Below are 26,028 nucleotides of genomic sequence, written 5' to 3' on the forward strand. Positions count from 1 at the left end.
CACACCCCTTCCTTCTTCTACGTTCTAGGTGTCATGGCCAAGTAGAAAGCTGTGCTCGCTGCCCCATCTCGGGTCTGTCTGTTCTAAATCTGTTCTAATCAGTGAAGCTGCTGGCCCTGCACTAACTGCAGGCACAAGAGGGGGGCTGATTCTTCTCCCACAGTGTGGGAAGGGGAATGGTTGGCTAATGACCTCAGTAAATACCTACACGTTGGAGAAAATATCATCGGGAACAGCTCAAGTAGTGATGCGTAGTTGTTATGGCCGGCCGAAGGAAAACTCGTCCTTACAGATTAACAAATCAATTTTTAAAAAGCTGTGTACTGAATTCTTCATTTTGCAGCACATAAAATGCATTTCCCTCTGGAAGGGAAAGCGATGTATCTGACAGTTACCTACATTCAATAGCCTTTAATACACGGGTGCCCAGTGAGAGACAAAAGCTGGGCTGGTGTAACGGCAGCAGAAATTCCTGTTATCTCATGAACAAAATTTCATTTCCTCCCTAGAAGATTACAGTAAAATCACACTCAACACACATAAAGTAGTAAAGGTTTTCTTTCCCAAAGAATGCCCTAAGGAATGGGATGTGTCATATTGACGGGCCACCTGTACATCTCAAATGCCAGCAGAGTCAGCAGGATCGCCAGGCCTACCATAATTCTCCTCCGTAATATCTTCTTGGCCTTGATTGCCCACCTGGAGCTCTGAAGAGGATGTAAGAACTGGGTCACTCACTAGCCCAGCTCAGTATTCAGTTTCTGCCTGCGGCCAAAAACATTTGGGAAGAGAGCATGTAGTTCACCTCCAGGGTACCGGGGAGATGAGGAATGTAATTCACTCATCCCTGATTATATTTGAAAATAAGATTTAATTACTTAAAACTTCACATATTAATTAAGCTAGAAAAAATAGGAAGTAAAAAAACCCTAAAAACTACATTGTCATATTTTCATTTAATTCTGGAAGAGAAACGAATCTTAGGCTGTGAAATTTGCTCTCTTGGTAAATTGGAACTCATGGGCAGGGCAAGAATCTCTGAGGGTGAGGAGAAACTCAACAGAGGGTTGAAGGAACAGTACCAGCAGCTGGAGTTTCCATCTCCAGGTGTGCTGACAAGCATTTGGTTACTTGCTGTAATGATACAAAAAACTTGGAGGTCATTGGGAAGTACCATATGGGATATTCGTGCCTAAAATCGGATTCTTGGAAGTCACTATCTCAACCTTCTCCATGTCTCCTTCCTTCGCAGGGCAACGGGTTTTGGCTTCTTGAACGCACTCTGCAAAGCTGCCGCCGTCCTTGGGAACTTAATATTCGGCTCCCTGGTCAGCATCACCAAAGCCATCCCCATCCTGCTGGCCTCCACTGTGCTCGTGTGTGGGGGACTGGTGGGGTTGCGCCTGCCCGACACACAGACCCAGGTCCTGATGTAATGGGAGACGAGCCGACCGCCCTGTGTTTCTTTCTCCTGCCCTGTGTCAACTCTCCTGACTGAGTCAGGACTTTGGATTTTTCAGATTTAGAAAGGTGGTCAAATATCAGAACACTAACTCTCGCTGTGACTAAAATTTGGATGCATAACATCTTGCCCCTTAAATGTGATTTTGCAGAGGTTCCACCCCTCCTCTCTCATTGTTATCTTTGTTATGCATTGTTATCTTTCCTGTGTTGCTACTGCCTCCCCCGAATCCATGGAAGCATTTTTTAAAATGGCCCAGTCATGGGGCCTCCCTGAGATTCAGCTGGCTGGAGGGTGGGAGGCTGAGAGGACTGTGCTGCTGTAAGAAATAGATCTTGCTCCTAGTTCCACGTTCACATGAAATGTAAGTTGGCATAGTATTGCATTTGTGCTGAGGAGAGGGATTCTTTCTCTCTCTCTCTTTTTTTCAAACAGAGTGACATTTCCTGTTTACTTAGAAAAGGACACCCCGCAATTCTAGCCGTAACAGCAGGGCCTTGCAAAGAAAACCATGTGGTACCAAACAGAGCTGGGTGGAGCTCTTTCAGGAATGACAATTAAGGTGACTCCACTGACAAGAAAAATAAAGGCTCTACGTTAGCAGCGGAGGTCTGCGTGAGCTGAACAAGCAATATGTCTGCCAGAAAGCTCCATGAAACGTCTGAAAAATATGAGGAAATAAGGTCCATGACTATGACGTGTGGCTCAGAACGTTAGAAAATCAGATCAGAGGGAGATCTTTCACCACCCCTGCTCCCTACCCCCAGCTGCCACTTTTTTTTTTTTGCCAGAAAGCAGATTCAGGGAAAGAAAGCCCCTCTCTCAAAATGGGGTCTTCCTACTTGACTGCCATTCATCCAAACTGTCTCTAATGTGGGCATGATCAGTCATCCAAGTCGTTGCAAATCGCAAATTAGGCAGCCGTTCACACCTAAAGCCATTTGGAAATGCAAAAGAACACCTTGAGGGGCAGTGACCCCAGTGTTGACGTTGGACTTTGTCACTAGCATCCCTGAGGCAGGTCCCCTGGACTGGGGTGTTCTGTGTGAAACCACAGCCTGCCATCCTCCAGGGGCCGTCTGGCAGGCACGGCGGCCTCTCCTGGTGGTTTTTGGCTGCTCATTTGATCTGTGGAATCTGCCTGCGCCTGGAAGAGAGGGTCAGCAGGGCGTTCCCACGGGCTGTCAGGGACGTGACCTTCTCACCCCTCGGGGCTGCCCCTCCTCCAAGCTCAACCCTTTTACTCATGTTTGAAATCTGAAGCCTTCTTGAAGACTTGCAGCATTGACCAGTAGCCGGGAATAAATCCCATATTAAAACAATATTCCTTTTTTAACTCTCCATGTCTTGTGAGGGGCTTACCCCGTACTTATTATAGGCATTTCCAGCAGCCCCCAGCCTGGGGCCTCACTAAGGACAGCCTTTGTTCCCCGCAGTCATTACATGCAAAGATGTCTTAACCCCAGAGGCCCCTCTGCCTCCCTCTCCCCTTCCTAATGATCCTCCTGGAGCTCCAGACTGCAGAGTTCAGACTCTGAAAAGCTTCTTTCATTAACATAAGCCATTAATCGACTCCCCCTCGAAGTAATTCAGGTCTGTAGAGCGGGGGCAGCCTGGGGTTGGGGGCTGGCAGGAAGAAAGTGGTTCCCTGGGGAGCCGGCTCAGGGCCAGAGCATCGGGAAAATCCAACCCAAAACTAAGGGGGCAGGCAGAAGGAAAATCAATAGAGACTAGACAAGAGCTATTAGACCGATATCAACACAGCAAGGAAAGCAACAGAACGCACTCCCGCTTCTGCCTACTGTAATGCTGTTGGAGAAGAAAGACAGCCTCAAAAGCAAGAAGGGACCTGCATGTTGTTATTCTTCTTCCTACAGACTTATTTCTCCACCTCTCTACTCCTTGATTTTTCTTCTTAAAAAAAACACATTGGGGGACCTAAGCAGGCATTTGTTTAACTGAATGTGTCATGTACAGTGATGACTGCAAATGTAAAGTGTTTATCCCTGTGGACACGTTCAAAAGAAAAACAGAAGTGTACACGGGTGTTGCTCTCATCATCCGTGAGAGCCAGCTGGGCTAAGTGGACTATCTCTACTTCAGAAAGGTCTGCGATGTCTGCCATGGCTCTGCATGCATTCACCATCTCCCAAGCTGCCGAGCTTGGTGTAGGCAGACTGCTTTGGATACTGGCCTGAGTCAGAATAGGATAAACCAGCAGAGCCCCAGGTCATGAGACTGGCCACCATGCCTTCCCTTCCAAAGGGCCTTTCTTGGCCTTCTTGTCACCTAATCCAAGCCTCCCAGGTGGCCCAAGGAGGATCTATCCTAATCTCCTGGACAGTCTATGGTCACAAACCTCCTTGGTCACCACCTTCCTACCTTCCATGCAGCGTTCTCTGCCACCCTCCTGTTGTTCCTGTCACCTGGATTTTCTACAAGAGCTCAGGTTCTTCCCCAAGTATGTGGTATGGCCTGTCTGGCTTGTTCCAGGGTTAGCTGGATTAAGACATCTCTGTGCCATTGAACAGAAACTCTCAGTTCTACCAACGTAGGAGGCTGCTGGCACAGGCACCTGCACCCGGCATCTCATTTCAGCTGCCGTTGAAGGAAAGGGAGAGTGTGTGCAAAAGCCTAAGAAACAGCCCCACTTGCTCCTCTATTTCTAACTCCTTTTCTATCTAAAATTTCCTCATAGCTGTTTGGAATCAATCCAGCATGCGACTGAATCCTATTATTATCGCTGGGTCCTCTCAGTGGGAAAGACAACCCAGCCACTCCAAACTGTAAACCCTGTGCCACGTTACACCCCAAATCATGGGTCTCACAGCCCCAGCTCGGTGCCATCCTGCACCTCGGAAGCCAAACCCAGCAGCCAGGGTCATCTCAGACCCAGAGGCTGGGCCTGGGAGGTAAGACAGATGGGCCCTGGCTCCACCACTAACCAACAGTGAGACCCAGATGTTGCTGGTGAGAATGAGAGTCATGGAACATCCCTAGTCCTCAGTTTCCCTGTCTATAGAGTAAAGAATTGGGAAGAGGTCAGGATTCTAGAGGATCTTCATGAAAGTAGCTTTCTCTGATTACCTTTTGAGACTGAACTCATCTTCACAAGCTCCAAATAATTTTGAAACTGAAAAATTAGGCTCCAGGCACCCATGCAAGAGCTCAGGAAGATGTCTGGGAAGTCCCAAAGGGGTACACCAGAGAGCAAAGTTCTCGTGCTGTTTGTGCTCCCAGCTTTGTAGGACGTGCAGCATTGTCTAGATTCAGTGCTGGTTGGACAGTGTCCATCGCCTGCCCAGAACAGGGACCCACCTGGTCAGGTGTCTTAACCCCAGAGCTTGGTGGGGGGGTCAGACGCAAGGCTCTCCGATCGCTGTACTAATCACCAGGGCTGCGTCGTATAGCCGGCTCTCTTGACACTGTACTCCACTTTATTCTTCAGACGTGGTCTTACGTAGATCTAAGCCTTCAGAAACAGGTTTTAAGTGATTTCACCAAAGTTGGCAAACAAACCTTCATTTACAAATCTTACCAAATCAGAGTGCAGGTTCACCCCCAAAAATGACTGAGCTGCTTTTCTGGGTGTCTTGAGAGATCAAGGGAGAGGAAGGAACAGACATGTACTGACGATGGAGAGAGACCAGAGAGCAGCGTGAAGGTTCCAGGGAAGGGGCTGGGGCACAGCCCAGACTTTCTAGACCTTGGGGTCATTTAAAAAGCATTCTGTGGGAATGCCTTCTGGTTCGCTCTGCCAACCAAAGTGGAATGTGATATACTTCCTTTTTTTCTGTTCAATATCAAAATGGCCTTTATCTAGTTCTTCAGTGAAACACCTCACCTGTTCATGCATTAAAGGCTCTGAAGCCAGGAATGTCTGCATTCGGCCTTTACCTGGTAGCGCAGAAAGACAACTGGTTGGTTGTTTAGGTGCATGTTGGCTACATGCGTGGGTTTCCTTTAACCCCCATATCATGCTGAACTTAGTCCAGTTACCAAACCCACAGAAGCGCCGGTCACGGTGGAACAGCAGGAAGCCATCTGCGCAGTAGGGCCCTCTGGAATGGACTGTGTGTTTCTTACAGTGTCTGTTTCTGCCGAGGAGAGTACGTTTTGAGTAAAGCTTCTCTCGTAATCTGTGCTGTGCAGGCAAAACAAAACTGCCGGTATCTCCCGGGTATTTTGTGTGTGCCTTCGTTGTTTCAGGTGTGGAGCGACGGTTCTCCACGTGATGTCCTTGTGCTCTAAGTGTTGACAGTGTCTCACCCGCCAGACGAGCCATTGCCAGGGCTGCCTTTGGTCTTTCTCAAACAATATCTACATCTCGTTCATACAGTTCATGGGCCTGTTCAGGCCCTTGTCTAAGGCTAGCCAGGCTAGGTGGGAAAAGAGCTGCGTAGAACATTCACCGACCTGTCTCCTTATGTGGTTGTTCAATAAGAATATTTAGTGTGTTCCTCCCGTGAGCTAGGCTGAGGCACTGTGCTGTGTGTAGGACTTCAATGAGGCCAGAGGAAAAAGGGGAAGTAGAGAGAAAACATCTGTAATGGGGGAGGGTCTCGTACTGACACACCCTCCCCAAAGCCCCTCCCAATCAAACACAAAGTGTTGGGCATTTCCCCCAACTTTAGAAGAAATAATTGCCTATGGTTGACAATGCAGGAACCCTTTGAAATTTGGGGATATCTCTGAAAGGAGAAAGCCCTTCAATTGCCTAGACTTTGTTGAAGGGACTACTAACTAGTACTTCCAAAAATGGAGCCACACGTGCTACGCTGTTTCTTAAAATGTCTCGGCAGGAAGTCTCACTAAGGTATTTTCCAAGGAAAAGAATCAGCAGCAAAGATAGCCCCATGGGTAGAACGATGTTCATTTTTAAAGTTGCCATGTCCTCCAAGATAGTCTTTTCATGGCCTGAAACTAGAGGTGGGGGTGGGGAAGCTGTTCCCAGGGTGGGCGGTGCCGGAGTTTTCCCTCCTGAGTGGAGTGGAGTCAGCAAGTCCCTCAGCTGCTGCCCTCAGCTTCCCAGGGTGTTTCCTTTCTGATTTTGAAGACTTGTGACTGAGTCAAGTGTCTTTGCAGATATCCTAGAGCAGCCTCAGCAGATAACCCACCCAGCAAATGAGTTCTGACAGTCAGTGGCAGGAGGTTTTTAGATTTCAGTTTAAAAACCAGTGCATGGTTGTGGCGAAGTGTCTTGAAGCTTCGAAGGTCTGGTGGGGTTCCCAGGGGCAGAACAGACAGAGGGTGGTGGTCAGTGCCCCTCCCCCCGCCCCTCTGAGAGCTCCAATTTCCTTTTTACCCAGTAGATCTCTTCTCTATCTGCCCCAGGCAGTATATACTCACTTCCTTTCTTTCCCTTCTAGTCTTCTTTCTCCTTTTCTCCTCTTGCCACCTCTTGACTCTAGCTGATACAAAGCAAGGCCAGGCTACGGGGGCGTTGGGACTAAAGAAGGTGCCAATCAAGTCATGTGTGAGGTGGAGGCCAAAGGATAGGGCACATGAAGAACATGGGTGCGGGGTGGGCCGGAGCTCTAGATTGTGGAGCTTGGCCCAGCTCCCTGTACTGGGCTAGAGTTCCAATCATTTCTCAGCTCCTGTGGGTGATAGATGGATGAGCACCACTGGCACGATCTCTCAGAGAGACCCACCTCTCAGAATCCACTGACCCGTGGAAGGTGGACTCACCTCTCCATGCCTAAAGCAGATCTTACTTGGTGCCAAAGGCTAGGTGAGTTTCATTCAGATTTAAATGCTGGAAGTACAGAGGTTGCCTCTGCTCTGCCTACCCTGCCACATCCGTGCTTCCCTCATAGCCAACGGTGCCCAGAACTAGGAAGAGGAGAAAGCAGCCCTCAGCCCTCTGTTCAGACTTAGATAGAGTCTAACACCAGCTGGCAGCTTACCCTGAGAGCAGGGGTGCCTGGAGAGTGACTGGCTGAGCCTGCCCACAAAGGCCTGAGTTGTGGGGGGCCTCCCACTGCGCAGACCCAGTCCACACCCAATGGAGCCCCATGGGTGTGCAGGTCAGCACTGCCCATAAGCCAGAGGGAAGGAAAGGCTCAGCAAGCTCAGCCTCCTATCAGGACACAAAGGATTTCTTCCCGCATTTGTATTGACTCAGAATAGGACCCCCAGTGCAGGGAATCACTGCTTTCCATGGACATTGTTCCTTCAGGAAGAACATACAGAAAATTGGCTGTTTTGTTATGTGCAAACAAAAATAAACTCGTTTGAAGTGCAGAGTATCTCCCGTCTCACACCCAAGCAGGCGTCCAAGAAGGACACTCCTTCCCTGCCTGTGACGTCCTCCAGGCCTGCCTGTGACAGAGCAGGGCAGACGAGTGGCTTCATCTCACTTCCGCCTCTGTTGCCACATGTTTATTGCTCCAAATCTGTGCCCTAAATCAAACCGTGGGGGAAATTGCTCTTCCTTGATATGTGCTTTCACGGCATCCAAAAATGTGGCTGTGTATCCCCACCCTGACCCAGGAACACATTGGGTGGATCACACGCCCCTCGCTAATGTCCAGATACTGCCGATAAATTCCTGGGAGCACTCTGCCTCTGGGGCGGCCTCCACTCCCGCAGGCTGACCCGCAGACCACTCTCTTTGCAGTGAGAGCTCGGCAGTGGCCCTGTCCTTGGTTTTGGCGTCTGGGCATCTTGTTTCGTCTCGTCTTGTTTCTTTCCAGTTTTTACGGCTCTGTAAGACCTCCTGCTGCGAATGTTCCAATGACCCCAATTGTATTGTATATATGTGCTGCATGTGTGAACCCCAATAAATTCTGGTCCAGGTTTCTGGAATCTTCATCTTAAGTACAGCTGGTCCTGTTGTGAACTCATCTCTCTGGTGTACTCCTCCGTGTCTGATTCCTGATTGCCAAAATGCTGGACTAAGTGTGTTTTGACAAATGTCCCGAGACAGCCATGCATATCCTTGTGAAAGGGCGTGCTCCATGGGGGGTGACTCGTGTACAGCATAAATCTACCGAGTGTGGAAGCGTGTATACATGTATATGTCAGATAGTCAATAGTCATGTAGCAGCTGCAAAGATATTTAATGTACATCAGATTAATAAAAGAGCATTTTTTTGCTCCATTATATTCAAATAAAGATTGCTGTGTGGCTGACTTCCCTTCCAAACATGAATTGACCCTTAAAAAGTAAGTGCTTTTTAAAATGCCCTTGGACATCATGAAAACCTGTTTCCCTTGATTTGGGCGTATTTGAATTGTTTCTGTGGGCTGGTGTCATGGGTATGGATCCATTGCTGATTTTATAGGAACACTCTCTGATTGTTAGCCAGGATCACTGGGAAGAAAATGTTGCGGGGGCATCTGTGGCAAAGCAGATGCTTGTGTTCTCTTGCCGAGAGCGGGAAGAGCAGGCAGATTTGTAACTAGCATATGGACTCCCATGGCTTGGTGGTGGCTGCTTGGAACAGGAGTTTGAGAAGATTGGTGAGGAAAAGTGCTACGTTTTATAGCATTGGCATTGGAGGCAGAAACACGGACTGCCTGCCGTGGATTTGCACTCCTAAATGAATACCTTTCACTGCATTTGACAGAAGAGCCAGCTGGTATAATTCAGTTGGTCTGAGCATCATCCAGTATACCTAAAGGTCATGGGTTCAATTCCCGGTCAGAGTACAGGCCTAGGTTGCAGGTTTGGTCCCTGGTCCGGGAGCCTATCAGAGGCAACCAGTTGATGTTTCTCTCTCACAGCAATATCTCTCTCTGTATCTCGCTCCCTTCCTGTCTCTCTAAATGCCATAAAAAATGTCCTCTGATGAGGTTTGATTAAATAAATAAATACATACATACATACCCAGCTTCAAATATCTTTACTAACGAAAGGAACTGTTATTTCACATAATAAAGAAGGTAGGACAATTCCAGGGTTGGCTGTGATGTCGCTTAGCAACATCATCAAGGACCCAGGTGCTTTCTGTCCTAGGGCGGCTGTCCTCTGCACCATGGTTTTGTCCCCTCATGGGCAGGAGATGGTTCCAGCAGCTGTAGGCATCGTACTGTCGCACAACATCTTAAGGGCCAGAGAGGGACCATAGCCTCTTCACGAGCCGTTTTTAAGACCAAGGGGGACATTCTCAGAATCCTCCGGTGGATGCCGCCTCTCCCCACCACCCAGCCCATTACATTGTCTCACTGGCTGGATCTTGCCTAGTCCTAGAGCACAAGCTGATCAAGACTTCCCTCCCCCCAGACACCTTGGAAGGAGCTCACTCTCCCCTGACGGCCCGAACAAAACTGGGTTGAACGGGGTAGCAAGTGAGCGAGGAAGAAGGGTGGTAGCCACTGAGTAGGCCCTGAGCTCCAGAACTGAGCTATCTCACGCTGCAGCCACATGTAGCTATTTATGCTTAAACTCAAAATAACTAAAATGAAATTCAGTTCCTCAGTCACACTTTGCCACATTTCATTTGCTCAATTTCCACGTGATTTGGGGCTACCATAGAACACTTTATCATCACCAAAGGCAGTCGGAAAACACAGCCCTGGGATTTGCGCGTTCACACAGCGCTCTGCAGGCTGCTGCTTCTCCAGGGCTGCTCTCCCTCCTTCCGGGTTCTCTCCCCCGGGCCAGAGCCCTTCCTTTTGCTACAGCAACATCGTTCCCCTCTTCTTCCTGCAGCAGACTGGAAATGCCCCGCTCGTCACCCTACACAGGCCTCCCTGCTTTCCCAGGCCCAGCCCACCAGGTCTAAGACCTGTTTAGTATTCCAGAGCAATCACCATCTGCCTCCCTTCTCTGCCTTTCCTGTTGTATGAGAAGGCTCCGACATGAAGGGAAAAGAAAAGATGTGTCCGCAGGCAGAACATCCCAGCAGCGTCAGAGAGGAGGGCAAGGACGGGAACTCACCAGATGCTGCGTGTGCTCGGCGGGGATCACTGTCAGGTCTGAAGGCGGCGTCCACAGGCCTGGCCCGGACAAGTGGCTGCAAAATCCCAAATGTGAAATTCCTAGGGATCAGTATGTAACACAAAGCAACACAGGTCCTGGAGGAATATCTTTTTCTCCTTGTTGAGGTCTGTTGCCATGAAGTCACTAACATTATCTCTATTACTTTGCTAGGGCTGCTCCAACAAAGCACTGCACACAGACTGCTACAGGCTTACCCAGCAGAAATTAATTTTCTCATGATTCCGGAGGCTAGAAGTCCAAGATCAAGGTACCGGCAGGGCTGGCACCTTCTCCCCTTGGCTTTACATGGCCATCTTCTCTGTGTGTGGTCACACGGTACAGTCTCAGTGCCTCCCTGCATCCTAATCCTCTCTTCTTATGAGGGCACCGGTTACACTGGATTAAGACCCACTCTAAAAATCTCCTTTAAATTAATTGTCTTTTTAAAGACCATATCACCAAAACAGCTACATTCTGAGGTACTGGGACTGAGGAGTCCAACATACGAAGTTGGGAAGGGGCACCATGCAGCCCATAATATTGTCCCTGCTTACTCGTGTGTGTGTACTGTGCCAAGTGTGTCATGTGTGTAGATACTGTGCACAGAGTGTGATCGCACACGCCTGCGGCCACGTGGACGGGCAGCACAGCTGCGCGTGTTGTCAGTGCGGGGACATCCACCCTGACAGATGGTGCTTTTTTATAAGGGCTCATCAGGGTTTACTGGAGCCAAACGGAGGACACACCTGGGAGCAAGATGCCACCTGACTGAGAAGAATGCTTCTGGAAAGGACAGTTCATCGTCTTCTTTTACATTTGGAATCAAGGAGGGAATGTAAGAAGGATTACAGGAAGGCAGGAGAAAGCAAGGCAGGGAAACCTCTATGACTGAACTACAGGATAGTTAACAACATTACATGCTCTCTTGGGGTGGTCACACTTCCAGAGGATCTGAAAAAAGGGCATTTCAAAGGTGTATTAACATGGGTGCACAAAAGCAATGGACAGACCTGCTGAGGCAGAGGTGACCTTCTGCTAGGGAAGTCACAGGCCTGAAGCATGACCACCAGGCAGAAGTCTGTGGGCAGGTCATCCCGTGCAGTTACATACCTCTAAAGAGGTATGGCGAGCCCCTTTTTGTCCACAATATTTGTTCCTTCTTGTGCATGCTGTTCAGTTAGAGAGGGACATAAAGAAAGGAGTTGAGGAATAACTCCAGGGCCTTGCATTCATAAGCCAGAAACAGAAAACTGGAGGACACGCCAGGGCAGCCCAGCCGGGCTATGCGGTCTCCACAGGGCTTTTCTTAGACCAGTGACTCTATGCGTCCTTCGGTCTCCCTGCTTATTAGAATTCCAAGTGAGACTTTGCTCCCTCTATACAACCATTTTAATCCTGGAGTTGAGGCTACATTGTTTCCTACCCCAGAGCTTCTGAGCAAAATAGCCCTTCTGTGGACCTGTCCCTGGTGAAGCTTCCTTCAGGACCGTGGCCAGCTTGTTCCCTGGTTGGCTGCAAGCAGAGCCAAGAGGAGGCCCGTTCAGGGAGCTGGAGTAGACAGTCAGCCTGTTACTGCTGCTGTCCCTTTGTTGAGTGGGGAGAACAGAAGTGTCGTCATCTCTTGCAATTTGCAGTCCAGACACCAGGGGGAGAAGTGAAAGCCACGAAGGAGATGAGTTCCTGAAGCTCAAGCAGGTTCCAGTCTGGCAGCTGCCTTAACTGCCCAGGGCGGAATGAACCAGGCGGTGTGGTCTGGGACCATGGAGGAGACAGAAAGCTCCAACCCAGACTTAAGTGCACCATGGCTGCCTGCCCTCGATCCTGTTTCTGGGTCCGCTGGCCAAAAGCCAACAGGAGACAGAACAGACCATGAATGCACCAAATGCCCTTTGGACTGAGGTGTCCAAGGAAATCTCAGCAAATTCCGTTTTGGATGGGACTTTATAAGGAAAGCCACTGCACATCACGAAAGGCTAAGCAACTTGTAAGTTGTCCCCCTCCCTCTTTGAGCTTTGAAAACATCAGACATACCCCACCACAGGCCCAGAGCTTTGCTGTGATGCGGCACCTTATTCAGCCCCCTGACTCCTTTAGAGGACGCCTGTGGCCTCCCCTTGGCATTAGCAGACACCTGAAGTGCTTTATGAAGCAGAGGAGGCACGGGCTTTTCCAGAACTCTGCCCGCACTGAGGGCTGGCCAACCTTCCAGTGCAGGGGGCAGAATGCCGCTGTTGCTAAACGTGACTTTGGGCAGAGTGAGTTCCATGTCTGGGCAGGGGGAAGAGCACTTTTTAAGAAAAATGATACAAATGTGTCTATTTGGAATGAGAAAAGGAACCACCACAATTTATAAATTTAAAAAAACTGACAAATGTCACAGACCATAATAAAATCCAGAAAATAATACATTATTTTCTATTAATGAACTATCTGACACGCCTCTATATTTTTTTCCTATATATATTTTTTGGCTTCGTAGCCTTTGATTGCCTCTTCCTGTGACAGCAATTTGGTGATGTCATTGCCACAGAGAGAATATAAATTTAAAGTTCGTTTCGATTACCAGTAGTTTTTTTAAGTCTCCCGTTTCTTCTCTACTTCCCACAGACTTCCTGTGCTGAAGTCACAGACCACATTCATATCTGCATCTGGTCTCTGACTCTGTACATGGGAGACACCAGGCCAGGTGAGTGGGCCCATGGGCAGCACAGTGCTCCCGGAAGCCAAGCCTTCAGCGGGGCAGCCAGTAAGTTCACCATCACAGCAGTTGTTGTAAACCACATCACTGTATCCCACCAACCCCAAACTGCACATATCCATGGCTCACATTCCTCTTAGGAGAACTCCAACCAACACCAGGGTAACGTGGAAGAAAAAAAAAGGTGGAGTAGAAAGAATGGAAAGTTTTACCTGACTAGGGAAATAATCTATTCATTTTGCAAATTCTTTTGGGGGGTGCAAGTTTTTAAAGAACATAAGATCAAGGGAACACATTGCTAGGGCCCTCCCCATGCCTTGGGAGGAACCCATGCAAATGGGGGGCCCTGATTCTTAAGCTTCATTGATTTTGTGATAAACACTCCCCTGAGTTTGGAGTCACTGACATGTGAGTTTGAATCTTGACTCTGCCACTCAGCAGCTGTGAGGGCACAGAGGAAGCTAAAACTGGTCTTCCTGAGTGTCCATTTTCACTACTATACATGAGAAGTGATGACAGTTTGCATTTCTCTGAGGTTTGGGAGACAATGTAAAGGAAAGTCTTAGGCAAGTGCCGTAAGTTCTAAGCAAACAGCAGCCACTGTGATTGGCGTGCCTGGCTCGAAGCTGCTCCTTCCCATGAGGATGTTGAGACCCAGCCAGATCCCCTCGGAGGCCTCACATGGGCTGGAACCCTGGCGCTCTCTAACTCTCACAAGACTTCTGACAGTACCGTGCAACTTTAGCTTCTATTGTCATCACATGCCTAGCAGGGATCTTGGCCTGTGGTGACCCTAGCAGCAACGCCGAATGACTCACCCACAACCCCCAAACCCAGATGCAGTTTCACTTTTCACAGGGCAGCCTCACAGTGCCCTGTCTGAGTGCCCAGATGCCCAGCTCCACAGGAGGGCCTCTGGCAGCCAGGAAGAGTAGCGAGAAGGGGTGGCACACACTCAGGATACCGGGGCCTTGCTGACTCCAGCCACCCGTGAGTACACGTCCATGGATGCAGGGCTTGCAGACCTGGAGCTGCCCATCAAGAGTGCCTCTTCCTCTGTTACTTGGGGCTGTGCCACTCATCCTGCTGGATCAGAGCTAACCCACAGACTGGCAGTCCAAGTCTTTGCCACATGCAGCTGTAGCACATACACCCAGAGGAGTCTTGCTTCTGTGGGACCAAGAAAAAAGACTAAAGGGGAACTCTTCTCAGGAGGCCAAGCTTTCAAAAGCATGGTGGAGGAAATGAATAACTTATAGGGAGAAACAAGGGCCATGTTCAGTGATCCCTGGACACAGGAAGGCACTGTGGGAAGCCAATAGCAACACACGTCTGGAGCCCAGCGTGGTGCTGGGTCCCATGGGGGACACTTGGGAGATAACGAAGGACAGGCAGAACCATCAGGACTTAGGAGCGTGGTCTCTAGATTCAGTCAGACCTTATTTCAAACCCGAGCTCTGCTCGAGTAAGCTGTGTGGTCCAAGGCAAGTCGATTAACTTCTCTGAGCCCCAAGCCCCCATCTGTGGTGCAAGGATCCCTGTGGCCCACTTTGAAGGACCGAATGAGATACAAGTGCTCAGCGCACTCTCTTGATGGTGTCTTTTGATGCACAGAAGTTCCCAATTTTAAAGTAGTCTAATTATAGTCTAATTATCAACCCTTCCATTTTAGGTTAAATTTTGAGGATTGTATAAAAGAAATCTTTGTCTACCTCAAGGTCATGATGACATTCTCCTCACCTAGCTGCGCTGCTGTTTTTCATTTCACATTTAGATCCACACTCAGCTGGAGTTCTCTTTTGTGTGTCTTCCGTATCTATCAGGAAACACCACTGGAGGAGTGCAAGGGCAAGCCAGCGCTGGAGAGGGCATCGGCAGTTTGGGGAACCAACAAAGGGCTTTTGTCCAGAGCAGATAGAGGACTCCCACAAATCAATACAAAAAAGGCAGATAACCCAGTAGAAAAAGAGCAAAACTTTACATGGCAACGTTCACAAAAGATGCCCAGAAGAACATGGCCAGTAAATGTAGGAAAACAACCTTTGTGAGTCATCAGGGAAAGGCAAATAAAACCATGTTCTGGTATCACCAAGTATTGGCAAGGAGCTCTGATCAAGGAACCCCACCGCTGGCGGAAGCTGCATTGGTATGACACTTTAGGAAAGTGACTGGAAATATCTGCTAAAGCTGAAGGTGAACTTATGTTACGGTACAGAGTTCCTCTCCTTGGTAAATGCCCGATGGAAATGTTTGCATATGTGCACCAATGACATGTGTGGGAGTGTTTTGTAGCAGCCAGTGCCCAATATGGCACATGCTAGGGAAATGCTGCGTTCCCCAGATCCCCCTATACCCACCCATTGGTCATCACGCCCAGATCATGCTCTCTCGCAGACTGCTTTCTGGCATTCTCGCATCCTTCTGAACTCCCTACGTACATCCGGACCTCCCCCTATTTACCAGCATTTTTATGATTCCTTCTATGGTAAATTTCACTCAAGTTTTCTAAATAACTATGATGTTAATACCAAGGTTACTAAAGACAATTCAGAAAAAAAAAAAGCAACTTGCCCTGAATTGGTTACAAAGAAATTGGTTTCTTTCTTTAAAAAATATTTTATTTATTTAGAGAAAGGGGAAGGAAGGGAGAAAGAGAGGGAGAGAAACATCAATGAGTGAGAGAAACATTAATTGGTTGCCTTTTACCCGCCCCCGACTAGGGACCTAGCCTGTACCCCAGGCATGTGCCCTGACTGGGAATCAAACTGGCAACTCTCTGGTTTGCAGGCTGGTACTCAATCCACTGAGCTGCACCAGCCAGGGCAGAAATTAATTTCTATGGGAGCAGGATGTTCTTTTTTCCAAGTCATTCACATAATACAATGGCTGCCATTGGTTGAGCCCTATGTATAGGATCTAGTGCTTTACACACACTATTTATTTTATTTTATTTATTTATCCTTAGAGCAGAAGGGAAGCAGAGAGGGAGAGAGATATCAATATATGGTTGCCTCTCATGTGTCCCCTGCTGGGAACAGGCCTGCAACCCAGGGAATCAAACCGCGATTCTTTGATTCACAGGCCTGCACTCAATCCACTGAGCTACACCAGCCAGGGCTGGCTACACACAGTATTTTTTAATAATTTATTTTAAAATAAGTTTATAATTTATTATATTTCCATTTTAAGCAGCTTGTTTACTTAATTAAAATAAGTTATATCTAACTCATAATTTATTTTACTTATATCTTAAGTAATTTTTAATAAATTATTTTGTAATAGTATTTTATAACCTAATAGGTATATCATTATCCTTATTTTTCAGATGAGAAAACTGAGACTCAGGGAAGTTAAGGCACTTGGCTAAGGACACACAGCTAGTAAATGACCAGCAAAATCAAACCTAGGTCGGCCTGATACTGAAGGCCACAATCTTAAGGACTGGGCTCTCTATAGTCCTTGCATACTTAGGGCTGGCCAAGCATCCATGTTACTGGCTCAATATTCTCACTTTTGTTGTTCAGACAGCAGAGAGAAAGGCGAGCTCTGAAAGGAGAAGGGAGAGTGTGAGCATTCTGGCGTGTTAGGGTTAATTCACTGGGGGTAAGCGTGTTTTCCATGTGTTCGTTCCCGCCCTAGACACCAGACGAACGGAGGTGTTTCAGGAAGACGGACAGTCCCTTCCCTCACAGAGCTTCGCCTAGAAGAGTCTCCAGAAGGGCAAGTCAGCACGCAGTTCAGACATTCACACTCAACAGTGTTTCTTGAGCAGTTGCTCTGTGCCTGCCTGGTACTGTGCTGGCTGCTGGGGACATTCAGGGTGGACAGGCAGGATAGACTCAGTTCCTCCTCTCCCAGCTGACAGTCCAGCTGGGGGAGATGGACAAGGAAACAGGCAAGGACCAGATGATATGAATTATTGCGGCAGACTCTCGGGGCATATGGGAGCTTTTGGAGGGAGAACGGGCCCTGACCCGAGGGCTTGGAGGAGCGTTGCCATCCCGGCCTGGCCTCGAGCTTGGAGGAGGGCCTAGAGACTGCTGAGCTGTCGTGACTTGTCCAGGCTGCCAGGCTGACTTCCCAAGTGCTTTTTCCTCTGCCGGCCAACTCGGAGATAATAGCTAAAAACCACAGCCGGCTTAACCAGCAGTGCCATGCACTGCTTTCGTGCTACACACTCACCGTTTTTACTCCTCACAGCAACCCTATCTGAGAGTGTTTCTGTGTACAGAAGAACCTCAGGCACAGTGAGCTTACGCCACCGGCCCGAAGCCGTGCAGCTGGTAAAGGGAAGGGCCTGGATTGGCTCCCGGGCAGGAGGCTCCACACCGGCACCCTGCACCAGGCTACACTGCCTCTCTATGTAGAAATCCCAAAACACCGGGCGCTTAACCTCGCTGCTCAGAGCCATAGCCGCCCCAGCGTTCATAGTTTTTTTGGTTCACAGGCCCATGCTCAATCCACTGAGCTACACCAGCCAGGGTCCCCAGTGTTCATATTTTTTATACAACAGGCACAGGGACATAGCCAGAGGTGCTTTGGTAAATATTTAACATCCATCTCTCCAGATCCGTAGTGTTTGCAGATTTCCTTGATGTAAATACTCCCTCTGTGGTTGATGTCAGCTACCAGTGTGATGTCTCTGAATGTGGATTTGGGAATAAAGGCCCAATCTCATTCTTATATAGTATTCCTAGCATACAGATGCAGCAGGTATAAATATTCTTAAAAGCATAGATAATGGAAAAGGTAGTAAAATAATTAGAAAGTGATATGTTCTCAGTATTTATGACCTTTGTTTTTAATATAATTAATTCTATTTATGTAATTAAACTGTTAACGACTATGCGTAGCAACAGCTTGCAAAATTTGTGAAAATGTAGCAATAGGCTTTTGCAAGCCCACACAACACACTCCAGCCTTCCACTGGATAGAGCCACAGGTTCTCTGACTTGATTCTAAACTCTAATTACCTGCCTCTGCCTCTCTTGCCTCCTTCAGCCCCCAGTAAGCTACCACCAGACAGAGAAGCGAGAAGGGAGAGAAGTTAGCAAGTACTAGGCACCTAGTGCCGTGGCAGTCACTGCGGCCAGTGCTTCACTGATGTTGTTATTTCATCCTCCCATTAACCCCATAGGAAGAGAGTACTACGTGTCTTCATTCTGTTTCACTTTTTGCCATTGTACCCCTAGTGTCTTGGACCATACCTTACACATAGTATTCCTTTAAAAAAAGTTATTTATTTATTTTAAGAGAGGGAGAGAAAAACATGGATCAGTTGCCGCTGGCACATCTCCAACTAGGGACCTGGCCCACAACCCAGGCATATGCCCTGACTGGGAATCGAACCAGAAATTTTTTGGTCTGTGGGCTGCTACTCAATCCACTGAGCCATACCAGCCAGGGGTACACATAGTAATTCTTATGCAAATGAATCTGAGGGTGGAAGCCAACTCCTGAGCCTACATACAAGGCTCTCTGTGATGTTGGCCTTGCCTCCCTGTCCAGCCACCTTTCCCGCCAAGTGCATACATCTCACTGACGTGTGGTATGCTGGGACACACAGCCGAGGCTGCTCATGCTGCCCCCTCAACCTAGAAGGCCCTTCTGCCTTGCTTACTTTCTCTGGTCAGGTTTCTCCAGAAAGATACTCTGGGAGACAGATTCGCATGAGGGAAGTGTTGGCGAGGGAGTGAGGAACGCAGGATGGGCCCGGGAGGCTGAACTGTGATGCAACTGCAATGGAGGTCTCAGCTGATCCCACAGAAGGCTCTGCTTGTTGGGTGGCTTTCAGAATTGTCCCCAAATAAGACAAGGGTGTGGGTCTTTCTACCTCCAGTTCTTCGATAAGGGTGGGGATCAACCTTGAGTGAAGCAGTTTCCTTGGACTAGAGGAAGGCCTGGGAGGGATTCAGCTGCCATCCATCGGCAGACAGCATCCGGGCAGCTGGGAAAAGAATGTCTCACTCCTGAAGCGGGATCGGGGCCCTGCAGCGCAGCACACTTCGCATCGCCTCCCTTCTTACAGGTGAGAAATGACCCAACTGCAGCCTAACCTCTCCCGTCCCCTCAGTGGCTGAGCTCCCCTAGCACCCAGGGCTCACTGCGTTGTGCTAAAAGTGACTGTGTACCCGTCTCCTCCACTCAACTGTTAAGAGCTAGTGGGAGGAACTATATTTCATTCACCTGTATCTCCCAACGCACTTAACCTTGATGCCTAACTCCACCAGAGGAGGCCACACGTTAGTCATTTCACTCCGCAGCCATCTACTACTTAACGACAAAGATACATCCTGAGAAATGTGTCATTAGGCAATTTCATTGTTGTGGGTCATGAAGTGTCCTCACGCACACCTACTCCACACACCTACTACACACCTTGGCTATATGGGATACCACCATCATACAGGTGGTTCGTCATTGACCAAAATGCCGTTATATGGCACAGAGCTGTAAAATAAAATGAAATCTACAAGTGTCCCTCTTTCTAAATACAGTGTAGCAGTAACGGTCAAGAGCAAGGAGCTGGAGCCAGATTTTCTGGATCCATTTTCCGGCTCTGTCACTTCTAGCTGGGTGACCTTGTACTGGTTGCTTAGCTGCTCTGTGCCTCAGTTGTTTTCCTTAATAGAAAAGTAGTGACGCCCTTTTGAATTGTTGTGTTAATGTAAAGCACTTAGAAGAGTGCCAGATACCTACCGTATTTTTCAGACCATAAGATGTACCTAGGTTTTAGAGAAAAATAGGAAAAAAAATTGAAGCAAAAAATGTGGTAAAATACTTAATAACATAAATAACAATATTGCACCAATGTAAATGTAAACAGAATTCAACAGCAGCACTAATAACTATTTTTGCTCCCAAATTGTGGGGTGGGGGGTTTCATCTTATAGTCTGAAAAATACAGTAGTACGCTTCCAATAAAGGTGAGAGTAACCACCACCAGAGACCTGCGTATTTTCAGCAATTCAGTTTAAAGGGTCCGAAAATGACTGACTAGAAAAAAGATCCTTGAAACACATAGGAAGAGATGGATTTGTTGCCTTCCTGTCCATTGCTACGTTTTTTCATCTTCACACACTGTGAAACCTTGTGTCAGACCTTCCAGAGCAGTGACTTCAGGTAGTGGGCCGAGGGTCTTCTGCAGCACGTGCTCCTAAGACAGCCCCTCCACACCTGCCCATCGGAAATCAGCTTCCAATCGATAATGGTGTCACTTCCCATTGACATTCAGATACTGAACTCCAGTGCTGGGGAATGAAGGAAGGGCAAGTGTTATCTTCTTTGTCTTGAGCTATTTTCCGAGCTGCTTCTTTAAAATGATGCAAGAACTAAACGACCATAAATCTGCAAGTCCTGAGTGGCCACTCCCCCCATCCCACCCTCCAGGCATTCAGTTCTCCTCTCTAAGGGCCCTGCAGCTGCTGGGGAAGAATAAACAGAGAGGTTTTCTGCCTGTCCAACATCTCTTACCTGACGACACCTAGCCTTAGGGAGAAGGAAGAGCAGGGATGTGGGAAGATAGGGAATTCCCCCAGGAGGGGAAGTGAAGCAGGTTCCGCTCCTTCCCCAGAATAGCCCTTCCCCTGGGGCAAAGTGAGACACCCCTTTTGAGACCCTAAGGAACCCACCAGCATCTCTGCTGTTTCGTTCTCCAGTGTGAAACCCTTCATTCGCATCTGGATGAGCTGTGGCGGTCCAGAGCCCCTGAATTGCTGATTGTTGCAAGTTTGTTTATTAATTCACTAGAAATAAGTAAATACCAAGGAACCACTGTGCAACGGAAGTCACTGTAGACACCAATAGGAAATAAGACAGACACAGTAGTTTCCACACTCCAGGAGCCTACATGACAATGGAGAAAGAGACAATCAGCAAGTAAACAAATTCACAGGCCTCTGTAGGATGATCTGAAGGACAACACAGAAGGCAAAGCAGCACTGGAGGAGCTACTTTAGATTTCACGTCCTGGGAAGCCCTCTCTGAAGAAATAACCATTGACCTGAATGACAAGACTATGTCTCAAAGCTCAGTCTGGGCTAGACAGTGTTTTTCTGTGAAATGTATAAGCCAGGGCACCCCCTCTTCCCTCAAAGAGACAAGGACAAAATTAGGTGGGGCTGCATCGGGAAGGGTGTGGGAAGCGTCCCACTCGGCCACAGTCGCAACCACAGGCGGCTCACAGTTCCAGCTGCCTCCCCTTGAGCTGCTGTTACTGTTGTCCCAGCCAGTGAATCTGTCTGTAGTGCAGGTACGAAAACCACGACAAAGGACATCTTGCTGTTTCATGGCTCCAGTGGGGTGCCAGCCAGACCACGCCCCTGGGGACTCCTTTCTCACTGTTGCACAGTGACCTCGGTGTCTGCGGAAGAGCTCCGTCCCACTCAGCAACACCAGCGAGGAGCGGTACTTCACAGCTGGTGAATGGCAGCTTTAAAGAATCTGACGTACCAAGACCATATGATTTCACTCGTATGAGGAATATAAGACTGAAAGCAACAAATGGAGAAGCAAGACAACAAGAACTGATAGGCACAGACGAGAGTGTAGTGGGTACCAGAGAGGGCGGGGGAAGGTAGAAAAGGGTAAAGAGGGTCAAATATATGGGCCCAGAAAGTTTGACTTCCGGTGATAAACACAATGCCATATACAAATGATGTATCATAGTGAGATGTACACTCGAAACCTATGTAATTAACCAATGCTGCCTGAACAAATTTAATAAAAATGTTTTAAAAATCTGATATGTAAACCAACAACAGAAAAAAATTAAAAATCCATTATGAACATAAGCAACTCCAACCAAAAGGAGAGCTGATTGGGCAAGTTTTTCCATTTTTTTAGTTCCCATGAAATTCTCTTTTAGCCTTTGTTAATGTTCAATAGTAGCTTTTCTATAATTATGATCAGCATAAATACACAGGTCTAGATCTTGTTTTTTTTTAATTTTTCATATACTGCATTTCCCCTCACTAATATTGTACCCACGGGTCATTTTAACAGTGGTTAAGAATCTAAGCATGTTAAAATAGTATTTGTTAAATTATTTTCACTCCAATTTAAGGATTAGGATTGTTTTAAAATTTTCACATGTGCTACAAGACCTTTCCCAAAAGACCTTTTCCAAGACCAAGACCAAAAGCATTTCCACAAAGTGAAACAACTGTGTCAGTGGGTGTGAGCAGTTTTATAACTCTTGTTAAGTCTACGAGACAGTGTTCAGGAAAGACGGAGCCAGTGTATGACACCAGTCAGCAGTGGGTATGCACCCCTTTCCTCAGATCTGCTTCTCAGCTGGGCAAATCCATATAAAAAGATAACATCATTGCAAAGAATTTGAAAGAATTCTTTGCCTTGTAAAAAAAAAATCTCAAAGCCTTCCTTCAACCCCAGTAGTAGGTACATAACCTCAACCTTAACCCTGCTGCCCCACAAACAGACCATTTTATGCACCTGCCTCAGGCCTTTGTCTTGACTTCAGCCTCCTGGGAAATGCTCTTTCGAGATGATCGCGTGGCTCTCTTTCTCACCTTAGTCTCTGCACAGGTAAAATGTTAACAGAGGCCTTTAAATTGCCCCTCCACCCCACCTGTCACTTTTTTTCCTCCTGACTCACATTGTCCTCCTTGCCACCTGACATCACATGTACCTTTTTTCTTTTATAGATACTATCTGTGTCCCTCCACCCAAACATGCATTTCATGAAACCAAGTACTTTGTCCCCTTTATTCGCTTCTCTATTCCCAGCGCCTCAGACGTAGCCAGTGTTCAACAAGCACTGTTCAACGACTGACTGAGTGAACGCCAGGTGTCTGGTGGTGTCACCGTTCATGGCTGCCATTCTGAAAAGCAGGTGCTGGAAACCCGTGCCCGGCTAACTGGTGAGTCCTAAACGTCTGCTGGTCACGGGTTCTCTACCCTCGTGACACTTGAGTCCTCTCACCCCAAAAATGTACTCCCAAAATTTAGCGTGTGATTGCTGGAGGCTTGGACCAGTGAAGCTCTTTGTGGGCCTGGAGACCCTCACTTTAGAACCCCCACTGCAGGAACTGCAGTGTAAGCCAGTGATCACAAACAGGGGGCCCTGGACACCAGACTTGCTTTGGTTCAACTTGTACAAAATCAGAACCCTCCCCTTGAGAAAAACGACCCACATTTCTCAATTCTCTTGAAAGCTGAGAGGACCTGGCAGCACGTAGCCCACGTTTGTAACTGAAGATGAGCAACAGCAGCCCCACCTGGAGGGGGCCTGTCTTCTTCGGGGTACCCTGGTCCCCACTGTTCCCTGGGGCTTCTCTGGATGAGAAGTTGAGTGTTGGTGACCAGGGATCAGTGGGCTCACATTGTTATTTTTCTTAAACCCGAGTTAAGAGAGAAGCCATGGGCTTCCACCTCTATTTTTCTTGAGCCGGGTCTACTATCCCTATCTATGTCACATGCCTGGCCACTTGAGGACTCTGACTTGAGACCCCTTATCTATCTCAGCCATAAATCATCCAGTTAGGGAAGCTGGGCCCCGAAAGGGCGAGAGACCTGCGGAAGATTACATGGGGGCCAACTTGAACTCAGGTCCCCTAACTCGGTGCTCTTCCTTCCACACTGCCTTCCCATCTGAATAAACAGCCAAGGACCTCAGAGTGTCACCAGGGACCGTGGACACCTGCAAATCTATCAGAACTGGGCAAGCTTTCCGAAGTTACCACTGTACACCTGCGAAGTGCTCAGAGACATCCAAGCGATGCTTGACCGAGTGAATGAAAAACAAATGAATGAATCAGTTTTCAAATTATTGTTTAATCTGGGAAAAAGTAAGATTCATTTAAAAGCCACTTTTCACCAATAACCGAAGTCATAATTTTATTTCTGACCACTTATCTTTACTTCCAGTGGAGTCAAATGTACGCTATGGAACACACAACTTTAGCTCACTGCGTGAAGTTGGGGCACAGGAACTAAGCAGGGATGAACCACTCTGTCCTCTGCAGGGCACAAATATGCTTCATGACCCAAACGTGCTCATTTGGTTTTAAATATAGACTCCTTTAAATTCCCCACAGCTCAAGTTTCAAGTCATCAAAACTCATGATTTGTCTTGATTCCATGAGATAAGAAGCAGGTGACCTGAGCTGCTGGTGCTGGGAACTGCACCAGGGCTGAAGGAGTTTCTCCCGTCTGATCACTGATGCTAACCAGGCTAGACACGGGCCCCACCCCTGCTCTGAAAATCCACCCTCTCTGTCTCCAGCTAAGTATTGCCTCTCCCTGGGCAATTGCTCTCATTCTGACCAGTGGCATGGTTGTGCCCTAGAGTGATAAATGAGGCCCGTTTGACCTTTTTAGGAAAGTCATTATCATTATCATAGCATAATTTTAAAAAGCATTTCTTTCATCATTTAACCCCTGAGGATAACTAACTGCCACTTCTAGGGGCCCCTGTTTCTGTTTTCTTCTTCTTCTTTTTAATTTTTTTTAGCAATAGACACCCTGTTTTTTGCTAGATACATAGCCATAAAATAAATACTGCATTTCCCAACTTCCCTTGTAGACAGAAATAACCATATGTCTAACTTCTAGCCAAGGGGATGTGAGTAAAAGTGTCGTGTATAACTCCCAGGAAGGTCAGGCTGCCTGGAATGTGTACATCATAGCCAGACCTCGAGCGGTCCTTTCGGACCGTGGGACGGCCGCCAGCCTGGGAACAGCAGAGCAAGAGGATGGAGGGAGCTCGACTTCCCAATGGTGGCGGAGTTTTCTGTCCTTTTCAGCTGAGTTCGATGCTAATTAAAGCCACAAGAAATTGGTCAGGAAGACGGAAGGCCATCTTTGGTAAGAAAGTAAGCAGTTAACTGTTGAGCTGGGAAGCTGGAACCTACCTAGAACTTTCTTACTAGGGAAGAAGAAGAAATGAAGTTAAGGACAGAATTAGCAAGTTTCCCCACCAGCGGGTTACCTGCCTCCTACTTGGCCCATTCCAATTTGTTCTCTGTGTTTTTCTAAAACACAAGTCTGCTCCTTACACAACTCTGTTTTAAGCTCCCAAATGGTACCTGATGGCCTCGGGGTAAAGTTTAAGTCCTTTGCCAAGAGCACAAACTCTCTGCAGCTGACCTCTGCCTACCTCCTCTGCCGTATTTTCTGCTACTCCCTATGTTAGGGCTGGCAGAATTAGCAAATAAATATATAGACGCCATTTAAATTTGCAGATACTTATTCTCAGAAATTATCTATTGTTCATCTGAAATTCGAATTAACTGGGTGTCCTGTATTTCTACCCAACCCCACGCAACATTCGTGGTTACTTTAGTCCTGGCGAGAAAAGCTCACTTAGGATTCCCTGGCCCGGCAATGCCGTCTCAGTGCCATCTCAGTGCCGTCTCAGTGCCATCTCAGTGCCGTCTCAGTGCCGTCTCAGTGCCGTCTCACTGCCGTCTCACTGCCGTCTCACTGCCGTCTCAATGCCATCTCAGCCCGATGCTGTTCTGTTGTTCCTTCGGCCTAAAAAGCCTTCCCTCTGCTCCTTTATCTGCTAAATTCCAAGCAGTCCTTCAACCTCAGGTCAAGAGTAATCTTTCCTAAGAGATTGTCCTTGGCCACCACGAGGCAGTCCCTGAAATCTGAGTTAGCTGCCCCTCCTCTGAGCTTTTACACATCCCTGAACTAGCACTAGTCACTCAGTTTTGTCACCGTTAATGCACTGGTCTGGCGCCTCCCCCTCAACTGCAAACCCCATGAGAACAATGCCAACTTTAAAGTCATATATCCCCCACATGGTAGGTATCATACAATATGTATTTAAATGAATGAATGAGGCAGCAGAGTATGGTAAAAAAATGATCAGGGAAATGAGAGACTGACCTGGGTTTAGATGCTGACTCTGTCTCCCACCAGCTGTAAAAAGAGGGCAATCACACTTCCCTCTTAGGGGCGTTCTAAGGACAA

General features: G+C 47.8%; 1 protein-coding gene across 2 annotated transcripts in view; it reads left to right on the plus strand.

The window, feature by feature from the left end:
- The window catches only part of SV2C (synaptic vesicle glycoprotein 2C), a 189,825-nt gene extending 183,854 nt beyond the window's left edge, over nt 1–5,971 (plus strand). Inside the window, exons 13-14 of one of the 2 annotated variants that reach the window (XR_005064491.1) lie at nt 1,253–4,788; nt 4,823–5,971. Coding sequence is in view for 1 of the 2 variants with exons in the window: in XM_037032193.1 (XP_036888088.1) it covers nt 1,253–1,436 (184 nt within the window). In the remaining variant the exon portion in view is untranslated. Of the gene's footprint in view, nt 1–1,252 lie in introns of both variants that reach the window. The other variant, XM_037032193.1, reaches the window with a different exon arrangement.
- Nucleotides 5,972–26,028: the final 20,057 nt, after the last annotated feature.

Source organism: Sturnira hondurensis, unplaced genomic scaffold (genome assembly GCF_014824575.4).
Source record: "Sturnira hondurensis isolate 20B ecotype Veracruz unplaced genomic scaffold, ASM1482457v3 Scaffold0021354, whole genome shotgun sequence".
NCBI classification, from domain to species: domain Eukaryota; kingdom Metazoa; phylum Chordata; class Mammalia; order Chiroptera; family Phyllostomidae; genus Sturnira; species Sturnira hondurensis.